At 42.9% G+C, this 11,095-nt stretch overlaps 1 protein-coding gene across 1 annotated transcript in view; it reads left to right on the forward strand.

The window, feature by feature from the left end:
* The first annotated feature begins 319 nt into the window (after positions 1-319).
* Positions 320-11,095, forward strand: part of TNFRSF8 (tumor necrosis factor receptor superfamily, member 8) — a 15,198-nt gene continuing 4,422 nt past the window's right edge. The window contains exons 1-6 of the mRNA XM_010133249.1: positions 320-391; positions 5,758-5,842; positions 9,282-9,404; positions 9,822-9,977; positions 10,079-10,172; positions 10,618-10,898. Coding sequence (XP_010131551.1) covers positions 320-391; positions 5,758-5,842; positions 9,282-9,404; positions 9,822-9,977; positions 10,079-10,172; positions 10,618-10,898 — 811 coding nt within the window. The remainder of the gene's footprint in view (positions 392-5,757; positions 5,843-9,281; positions 9,405-9,821; positions 9,978-10,078; positions 10,173-10,617; positions 10,899-11,095) is intronic.

The following is an 11,095-nucleotide window of genomic DNA, read 5'->3' on the forward strand; positions in this document are numbered from 1 at the left end:
ACAACCTTGATGCATGCAACCAGCTCACAGAAACACAACAGCTCCGGGACTAGTGATTGATGTGGTTTTGTCTTGTTCTGTTTTAGCTTTTCTTTTTTGGGCAGCTCCCCCTCCCCCTTTCTTCTAAATCCTTTTCTCAGCTTGCTTGAGTCTCAAAGCCTGTCTCCTGCTTGTCTCGAACAGCTGGAATGGCTCTGGAGTGAATGAACAGACACAGACAGAGCAAGACAGGGCTGGACCCTGGGAGGATCTCCAGGAAGAGCAACCTGGCTGTCCAACGTGTGATGCTGGGAGCTAAGGAGATTTAACACCACCGCAGATGGCTGCCTGCAGCCCGGCACTAGGACTGTGGCTTCTCCTACTTCTCCAGGATATCCAGGCAGCCCCGCAGGTAAGGCAGTGTGGCGCCAGGATCCTGCAGCCCCTCAGGATGCAGGGTGCAGGAGAGGTCTGGGGGCACCCTGGGCTGCTGGGCTATTCCTCCCATAGGCTGGGTATTGGGTAGTGGGTGTTTACAGAAGCAGTTTTGTGCAATACAGGGCAAGAAAGATATAAAGCAGAGCCGTCAGGGGAGTTTGCCTTCTGGGAACTTTGCAGGCAGGAGCAGGGGATATGAGCTGCGATGTGGATCTTTTCATGGCATTACTAGCATTACTGCACCTCCAGGCACATCACAGCTAGGGAATGAGAAAAGTTTTGAAAGGGCTGGGGTACTGTTCTTGTTTGTTTGGGTGAGTGGCTTTTATTTTTGCCTGAATATCCAGGTGCTCTGTGACAGGCACATTTCTTGCAGAGCTTGGTCCAGAAGGCTTCTGCTCACTCTGCTGATGGGAGTCATGGCTGACAAGTTGAGAGATATAAAGGCAAATAAAACAATAAAATACCTTCCTCTTTACAACCACCCACCCCTCTGATACTTATTGCCTCATGAATGGGCTATTATTTCTGCATCAAATTGACTTAAAATAGACATAACCCACTAGTCGTACTCAGCTGATGCTGTAGATGCAAGCTAGCTCCCTGCTCAGATCGTATCATCTCTTGTGGGTTTGCTCCCCGCCAGCGCTTACCCCTCCTCCCTAGAGGATCACGTGGCAGTAAGCCCTCAGCACTTGGCATAAATCCAGGTAATTTCCCTGACTGACTCTTACGCACACACGTAAAAAAAAAAAAAGGTCACCCGCAAAGGCTCTTTGCACAGGTTAAGTCACGTAGGTGAGTAACTGCGCACTCCGTTGGGTCCTGAAATGGCCGTTTTCCCTTGCAGTGGAAAGTCGAGCATATATTGTCCTAAGACACCTGTCTGACATTGTAACTGAATGATATAGCACATTGCTTGGGCTGTCAGGAGATGTTTTACAAGAGTCTGACTCCAATTAGACCTTTGAAAATGATGAAGTTCTGCATCCTCTTCATAGACATTTGAAAAAGATCCTCCTGGCATCCTAAGGATGCTTAGGAGTGCCATCAGATAGCTTGTCTGCTCTGCTGAATGCAGACTGCTTTAGGAGAAAGGCAATAGAAAAAAAGATGGTATTTTTGCTATGTGACATCACTTTTGGTGTTTCATTCACAAAATGAAAGGAAGAGAGAGAAAATTGTGTTTCCTGATACTCATGCTCAACATTCAGACTCACTGCAAAATCGTCAGTTACCTGCAATAAATAGGCAGATATTGCTGGGATATGCAAATGGCTTTTCACTGCCTGTCTATGTTGCCTCCATCACAGCAGCTCTTGCTTTTACTGCTACTGGAGCACAAGTGATACTGTTTGATACGAGCGAGTCACAGGTTGTTGATCGTACTTTAAACCTTATTCCAGCTCACTTGAGTCAATGGTTTGGATTTTGTTGTTTTAATATTTGGTTAACTCTGACTTGTTAATTATGTCTTTACTGTCAAGCAGAGAAGCTTGACTGCTTGAAGCCTTAGATTATCAGCTTCTGTACTGTCAGAATTTGGATAGAAACTTGAAAGGGAGTCAACTGTTTTGTTACAGTATTATTCAGTTCTAGAATAGCCAATGCTAGTAGAAGATACTTCTTTTTTTACCGTAATATGCTTTCTTCCTGACTTACAGCTCATTTGTACCAAGCTGACTTCTTACTCTGCCTCGCCATCACTTTTTCTCTATGAGCTCAGAAGACCAGAGGTAAATGAGTCAAACCTTGTCCTGACTGAATTGCAGAGTAGCCCACTGAATTCAGCACCGTCTTTACAACTACCACTATTTAAACTGGAATAGCAAATGTGTTTATAGATACAAGGAAAGTAAATAGAGCTACAAAAAGCCTATTTTCTAAAACAAATTCTCAAAAGCAAGCACTGAAAACCCCAAATATTTTTGCTTTATTTCATTTGGCCCTGATCTGCAATGCTTTAATAAAGGAAGAAAATAGCTGGCCTGATAGGTAAATGAAAGCACCAAGCCGAGGGATCCCTGGCCATCCTGTTACAGAGCAGTCTGATCAGGGTATGAATTACAGTTTTTTCTTTTGCAAGTCGTATTCCACCTCCTGCTAAATCCAAAACATTTATCTGAAGTGCATGGAAGAAAAGATTAGTGAAATTCCGTCTCTCTTTCCCTCCAGTCGAACAGTCACCAAATCCCATATTTGCTGTTAAAAAGGAGTGGCCAACAGCCGAGGGATAAAAAACCCCAAACACATCAACCATATCACTTGGAGTCTTCTTGCACACTGAGATCTAAGATGTGAAATCTAGAATTCCCTGGGCTTCTTGGTGAATTGTTTCCAGCGATCTCTTCCTAATTGGAAATACTGAGCTCATCAAAATGAAAGATCAAACAAGCCAATATTTTATTGCAGATTTGCGCCCTAATTTCTTTCGTTGTAGATGAGATGTCAGAGGTGGTATTTTACATGTGGGAGGAGGAGTTACAGGTGATGAAACTGAGATACTTAATGACCGAACACGTGAATTAAATTACCTCAGTTCAGGCCTATCACTACCCACAAATACTGCACATTTTTGTTCCATTTTCACTTCATCTCTTTGGCTGATTATCTTTTTAATTGGCCTATTATCCTGGTGTTCATTTCACAGAGACAGGAAAGTGAAAATGACATTATCCTTGTATGGTTGACTTTCCTTCACCCTTTTCCCAAAAGTAGCTTAAGCAAACCTTCATGGAAAACGGGTTGGCACCACCATTTTATGGAAGACTTAAAACATTTTGAGACCTTGGCCTTTTACCTCTGCTATTGCTTCAAGGCACATCCTTTGCTTTTAGGTACCAATTTGTTTCACTCCCCCAAAAAACTCAGAAGATTTGGTAGGTTCTTAGTGCAAGATTTTTTACTTCAGATGCATGAAAACTTGAAATTCAGCTTACAAAATGCCTTGTCTAAGTTAAGAAGCAGAGCCCATACAATTCTTACTGACTCTTGCATTTCCCCACAGCCAGTTTTGCTTCTGTAGTTGACGTTGAGCTTTGAAGCCTGAAATGTAGAGTTGTGGGGGCTTGGTTTTTAGACAGGTCCTTAACTTAAAGTATGGTGTCTGCAAAGGGCCAGCCTTTCTGCTTAGTTTAAGAGTAGAACTTTGCATCGCTGTGTCGCTGTTACAGGTCACAATAGGAAACAAATACCTTTAGGATTTAGCAAGAAAAAAATTACAACAGTGAGGAGATGGTGCCTGATGCTGCGCGTTGATTTGTACGTTATTTATCACTGAAAAGATCAATAGGTTCATACTCATGAACCACCTCTGCTGAACAGATGGCAACTCTTACAGACATTTTGCAGGTAGCTACAGATTAGAAGTGATGGAGTCTTCAGAAAGTGTTGTCTCAGCCATAGAATTTGTGTCTTGAATTGTTAAAGTGACTTCCTTTTACAGCAGAGCACCTTGGGCTTGGCTCAGTAAACACTCAAGGTGGCTACGGAGCGGTGCTCGTACCTCACGTTTCTTGTGAAGCTGCAGATGCCATGTATTATGTAGCTGGCTGTAGGATGTAGCTGCCCATTTGTGGAAATGAAAAAAATAAGGTTGAGTACTCTCGTATGTATAGTTTCATAATTTCATGCAGTAGTTTATTACAGCACTAGCATCAGGTCAAATGCATAATCAGAATTCATATTGCTGTAAGAGCAGAATCTAATCCTAAGCTTCTAATATCAGTATTTTAGACAATTTTGTAAAAAGCAGCCCTTCCCTCACACTTTCACACAGACACTATTCCTGTATTTAAACCCCAAAAGAGACAATTAAATAAGCTGTAAGCTTATGTGCTGCATAAATCATTGAAGACTTTTGTTCCCAACCTGATGTAAAACTCAGCATGATTTGCAGCCGGAGCTGGTTGCTCAGGAGAACCAGGAAGAGAAGATCAGGTTTTTGAGGTGACTTCCCATAGCTCTTACAGAGAAACTAACCCAGGATGACTTAGCCACAGCCAGGATGCTGTTGTTTCTTAAGTTTTCTTTATGAGACTAGTTAATTCACTTCATATCACTGAAGTGACTCCTGAGTGGTCCTTTGTCCAGTGTCTGGTCTTGTGTCATTTCTTGTACCTCGGTTTTGTCTCAGGCTAATCAGGGTGCTTCTCCACGCAGATGCAGGGAGATTCCGTTTCCTTTTCCTGCAGTCTAGGGCTTCCTCTTCAGCAAAGAAGGCAGCAGGGTGCGCATTCGTAAACCTGATCTGAGTCAGGCTGAGCAAGCAGACATCTGCCGTTTCCTCTATACAGTAAGCCAGAAAAAATGCTTGTAGGGAGATGTCGTAGCCCAGGAGTTAGTGCAGGACTGTACCACACAGGATCTCTCAGTTCTAGTACCGGAGCTAGTAGTTTCAATATGTTTCTATTTTTTGTTCTTCTGATAATTTCCTCTGAAAGTTCCTGTTGTCTGAGGTAACCTGGGGCAAGTTAAATAACTTCTGTTTTATAGTCCTGCCATGAAAAGAACAGCGTATTAAACAGGAGAATATGGCTGTGAAATTAGGTAGTGAGATTCTGCACTGTATACCCAGGCAGTAGGAGACAGTAGGTGTTATTTCAAAGGCCAATGGGAAATTCATCTACAGAAAGTGAGATGTAGGTTTTCTGAAATACTTAACTGCTCTACCAGTAGCATGTGGGAAAATCTCTGGGGAATCTGCTGATTGAGTCTTTACAAAAAATTGCCATTTATACCTTCTAGCAAATACTGAAAATGAAATTCAGATAACATTTTTAGGGGATTATTAAGGGAGATGCCAATTTAAAAATCAGATTTTCTCATCAGAAAACTCATAGCACTGTGATTTCCCATAGCATGTAGTGACTGTGCCTTGCAAAAGTGAAGTCTTGTTATATTGCTTCTTGGTAGAATTCATAGCTGAGACTCATTTTCTAAACTAATATTAGAACTATTGTGTGGGGGGCTTTTAACTAAACAGGTATCGAGATGTAGTCAAGCCGAAGGGGTGTCCTGAAAAGCTTCACTCACAATAGAAATGGGGTTAGTTATTTGAATAAGGGCTTCATGGTGTGAGTATTTGCAGCATTCCTTTCCAGGCAGGCAAGTGGCTGCTGAGTGAAGATAGAGATTGAATTATACACTGAATATTGCGATCTTTGTTTAAGCATATGGGCAAAAGTAATTTAGTTGCTTTGGGGAGACTTGAAATTTCAAAATGCTGTAGGCTTTTCCTTACCATCTGCAACTACCATCGCTTGAAACAGATACTGGGATCTGCTCTAGTACAGAACTAACTGTTTTCTAATTGTGTCTTTTGTCTGTTTCAATTTCTAGACATCATTATCTCATTCCTGTGATACACTTGAGAATTGGTTCTATGATGAAACTTCACAAAGCTGCTGTTACCAGTGTCCCTCAGGTCAGTATGTCTATAAATCAGTCAAATTAACAAGAAGCCTTTCTCCTAGAGGTAGTAGGAACTGTTTATTTCTGTAGAATTGCATTTTGTTCCTGAAGAAAAGTGCAGAATCTTGAATCACTGTCTAGTGTGGATCCACATGTGAAATTGTTCTCCACAGCTCTGCTCCTGCTCAGTCTGCATGCAAACAATCAGTAAATTGCCAACAAGATAACTTGCTAGAATTTTTAATCTGTTTTTGAATGGTTTATTTGGTACTCTAAAGTAGCTAGAAGTAGGCAGATCTAAGAATTCATTTCAACTTGCCTCTGTGTGAAACAGCGCAGTGAAATTAGGCTAAATAAATTTCTGATGAGACAAAAAATATAGAATGAAGGTGTAGAAAATCATTATCCTCTTAAAACAGTTTAGGAAGTGTCTCACATGAGGAAGGGAACAGCCTCTTATCGGGGGACACAGTGGTCTGTGCTGGCAGCTGTTTGTGACTCAGAGGCATATGGGGTCAGAAGCAGAGAACTCCTTGGTGAGACAAGAGCTCCGGAAATGTCTGAAACTCCCCCTGTTGGCCAAAAAGTCCCGTAGAGAGTGGGGCATTTTATGGTATTTCACCATAAAATCTCTTACCAATCTCTTCTTATAGCAATGTTTTCTTTTTTCTTTTTTTTTTTTTTTTTGAAAGGAAATTTTCGACATTTATTTGTGCTCTGATAAAGAGGGGTTTAGCGCTTGGTTGCTAGCTGTATAAGTGAATGAGACCAAGGGGCGGAGAAACTGATCCCGTAAAAGAGTGGTGGGGACTCTGAATCAGTCCCAAGAAAAGCTCTTTTCTCCGCCAAAACCATACTTTGCAGAAGCGCTCATAGTGACAGATGCCATAGTGAGGTCTTGTGAAAAACAGAGATCTGATTTACACCTGGCTGTAGTAAGCCCCCAGTCTCAGTCAATTCAACTCTCCTTGTTCTTGAAACTCATTTTGTTGCCACGTCCTCATGTCAGTCTTAGACATCTCTTCACATCCTCCAAAGCCTCCTTCACAACAAAAACTCTTCAGAATCCTTTTTCATTTTAATCTTCCACTACTCTTTCAAGCAATGACCTGTTCGTATCTGCTAATGACTCAACTGCTCACTGCAAAGAAAGAGCTTTTCTAAAATTCCGTTTGATCAAAGTGAAGCGTTTCGAGCTCTTGATGCAGCTTGGCTTTAATTTCCTTAGTGTTCCAGGCCACAGAGGTACAGTTTTCAGTCTGAGCACCTGGGCCACATGCAAACCATCCGCTGTTTTGAAGTTCATTTTGAGTTCAATTTCAACCTCAAAAGATCATTCTAGTCAATTTCTACAGTTGCCACATTTCTTCTCTTGTACTTAATTCTTGGGCAGGTAAAATGAGCTTCATACCTGGGATACCAGAAGAATATTTTCGTTGTCATCACAGAACAAAATATTTCCCTCCTGTCAAGGGGATGAACAGACACTTTCATGGGAAATAATGGTGTATGCTAGAACACCTCGTGTTATGCAGAAGTTGGCATTCCACTTCTATTTATTCTGTTCACGGTTTTTTACCTTTTTGGGTTGTTTTGTTTTTTTTTTTTTTTAGTCTGTAAATCATATATCCAGCTCTACAAGACAGTGCTGCAGTCAACACTTAAGATAATTTCCCACCCACAGTTAACAGTAAATCCTCAGGAAAAGAAAACCACTTAAAGCACTTATCTAATCTACTTAGTTTAAGTACATTTTTCTGTACAGGTGATGGCAGTTGGTATTCCTGTTGCTCAGGCTTTTATCTGGTTGTTGAGCTATGAACACAGTCAGAGGAGACCTGCACCAGAAGGCACTGTTAGGCAAGCGTCAAAGCCGCTGCCCCTGGGGCACACATCCTCCAAGGGAGGGACATGTGTACAGGAAATCTCAAATAACTGAACTTCAAGAGTTGGGGTCGTTGGGGCAGGAGGGGGGAATATGACACATACATGCAGGTTCACGTGCAGCTTGACTGCTGAGATTCAGCAATCAGCCCCCACCTTGAAAAGAATAGTCTCAAACAAGTAGTTTTGAGGAGGTGGAAGTGATGTGCTTCAGGCTTGTCTGGTGGTAATTAATGGGACAAATATAGCACAGCTTTTTTTACCTGCAATCCTGCATCATGCTTGCTAAAATGCATAGTAGGTGCGATATGGCCCTGCTAGGTTCCCCCCTTCCTGTGGTTAATTCTTTGTGATTGAGTGTTTTAGCCTGGGTGCCAACCCTGGAATTTTTTTCTCTCCTTCCTGTGAAATATTCAACTCTTTCTACCTTTATGTTGCTACTTTAGCTTTTCCTTTTGCTTCTGCAACTGCAGAACTGTTCTGTACCCCTTCGTGGTTATTTCCACATCTTGGCAAGGCCACAAGGTCACAGTTGCCTTCTAATTTCTCTGGCACTATGACCAGTGGTAGAATACCTCCTCTGTTGCTTCAGGAGCTGAAACGTTAGGAACGCTTCAGTCCCAGCCTTCCCCATACTCCTTGTCCATTATTGTGCTTAACTTGTCAGACAGATACTTTTAAAAGATGGTCATTAGAATATGATTACCAGAGATGAACAACGAGTCACAGAATAGCTTAAGTTTGGCAAAGACCTCCAGAGGTCATCTAATTCAGCCAGGTACTCAACTTCATGCATGCTGCATATCCACAGAAGGTCTGTCTGATCCAGGGTAGTGTGCCTGCAAACTGTGAGCAGTGAGTCCCAAGGAGCTGGAAGTGTTGAGCAGGGAAAGGGCACAGTGTATACATCCAGCATCAGAGACATACATAGGTAATTCGCTTTGTTTAAAGGAAAACTATTGGAAAATTAAACTATCTCACAACTGTCAAGGCAGCTGTGAAACTGGCAGGACTGCTCAGAAAGCAGCCTGCTGCAAACCTGCTAAGGGTAGGGAGGGCACAGCCTAAGCAGTACCATCCCATAACCTCCCATTCCCAACATGAGAGATGGGCTTGTCCCCGCGTGAATCCCTGTGCACCTCAATGATTCTGGCAGCTTTTAAAAGGAAGAGTGATGCCTTGGGCAGCAAAATATCAGGACTCACTTGCTCTAGACAAGAAGAAAACATGGAAAACAATTGCCTGGGAACTTAGTAATGGCAGGAGAACACTGCCCTCGCTGCAGGCTTGGTGGTCTTTTCTGTCAGCAAATGACTTGCCATGTGCCTGTTCTGCAGCCACCCCTGCTGACTGCGGTATTGTCCTGGGTGGTGCTGCTGTAACAGGACAGTGGTGATCCCTGCATACATGAACAGGAAAGGCAAAAATGGGCCAGAGAAACCAAGTGACAGGTACAAAGAGAAGACTGTGGCAGTGTGTCTACCAGGTAAATGAGTATACAAGGACACTTCAGTATGGCTGTCTCCTGTGATTCTGAACAGATATCCTGCATATTTTTTTTTCTCCAGGTTATGTTAAAAAGAAAGCATGCCCCAGGGACCCACGTGAAGACTGCATGAAATGTGGACCTGAACAATATGTGAAAGAAGCATCTCAAAAGCCACAATGTTACGCTTGTGTATCATGTGCAGGTTTGCTTTCCCTCACACATACCTCACAGTTATAGTCTCTTTATATTTTTTATTTGCACTTCATATTTTATTTATTTAGAATTTCCAGCAGCAAAGTTATCCATCGCTGGTTACTGATTTAGAGAACACAATGCTACCTTGCACATAATCAGTATCACTTCCCGTGTGATCTGGGGCTACCAAAAAAATTCTCTCATCCAATGGTCTCCAAGTCTGATTTCTGCTTTCTCTTTTATATTACAAGTCATTGTCTACAGACTTCTCCAGTCGTTCATGACTTAAGTTGCCACTGTGACGGGTGCCAGCAGCCTGTTCTGCTTCCTGAGCCTTTGAATTGATGTTGCTCAGCTTCGCCCCCTGCTTTGTGTTTTCCACACAGGGTGATCCTTCGTTACTGCATTTGTTTCCTCCCCACAGAATCTGACCTTGTGGAGAAAGAGCCCTGCTCCTTCAATTCTAGCCGCGTGTGTGAGTGCCGACCAGGCCTGTTCTGTCAAACCGCTGTTGCTAACACCTGCACACGCTGCCAGCAGCACACTGTTTGCAAGCCTGGGTTTGGAGTCAAAGTCAGAGGTAGGAATCCCACCTGTCCAGCTGACCTTTCCCGACTTCCACCATGGGCCTGGACATGGTGCATTTTGGTTGGTCAGTCCTCAGTCGTTGTTTTTATTCAGGCACCTCGACAAATGATGTTACTTGTGAGGAGTGCCCTTCTGGGACCTTCTCTGATCAAACCTCCAGCACCGACATCTGCAAGCCCCACACGAAGTAAGTCCACAGTTCTTCAAAGTGACTAAAAAATTAATTGAAGTTAATAAAGGTGAGAAAGGGAACATCTGTCACTGCTGGCGCTAAGTACAAATTTATCTTAGAGCAAGGGGATACCTTTGAGCCTAAGTTTAGAAGGCCCCTCTTTATACCTGTTGCACAGCTCTGTACTGGAGGAAAGAAGGAAGGGAGGAATCTCTCTTGCCTCATTTTTAGTTTACTGAGTACAGTGGAATTATATATGTGTGTGAGTATCAGGTTTGCATCCAAACCAAGAATTAACGCCAGAGGAGTGAGAAGAAGGTTAATGAGTTCTTCACTGAAAGCAATAAATGCAGATGGTATAAAAATGACCAAAGGGATGTTTGTCACATGGAAAATACTCTTACTGTGTACCATGGCAGTTTTGTCTAGTGCTGATACATGGTTCCCTTTCATTCCCTAGCTGTGCTGAGTTAAACAAAGTGGTACTGAGCAAAGGAAATGCCACACACGATCAGGTTTGCCTGGACCAACTGCCCACCTACCTCACCCCAAGCACTTCACCCATGAGATTCAGCAATGAAACAAGTAACTCTGACCTAAGGAGGTTTGAGGAGGACCTGGTGACCAGTGCTAGTATCCCTTTAAGTGCCACACCAACTGAAAACCCCAGTTCAACTCCTGAGGAGAAAGCTCGGGCTGGCACTTTTCCCACCGCAGCCAAGGGGGAAACGCCAATGGGAGGTAACAAAGACAAACAATTTACTCTCTGTAGCGTGTTCTAACTGGATATATCTTTGGTAAATGGAGTTTTTAGGTGGGAGATTCTTGCAAATCCCCTACAACTTGCGAAATTATGTCCATGGATCGATGTCCGAACACATAGATCTACTTGTAGTTCCTCCTCTGCCTTTCCTTAGGCCTTGCTGTACTCTCTTTCC

This window comes from Buceros rhinoceros, unplaced genomic scaffold (genome assembly GCF_000710305.1).
Source record: "Buceros rhinoceros silvestris isolate BGI_N320 unplaced genomic scaffold, ASM71030v1 scaffold7373, whole genome shotgun sequence".
In the NCBI taxonomy this organism is placed as follows: Eukaryota; Metazoa; Chordata; class Aves; order Bucerotiformes; family Bucerotidae; genus Buceros; species Buceros rhinoceros.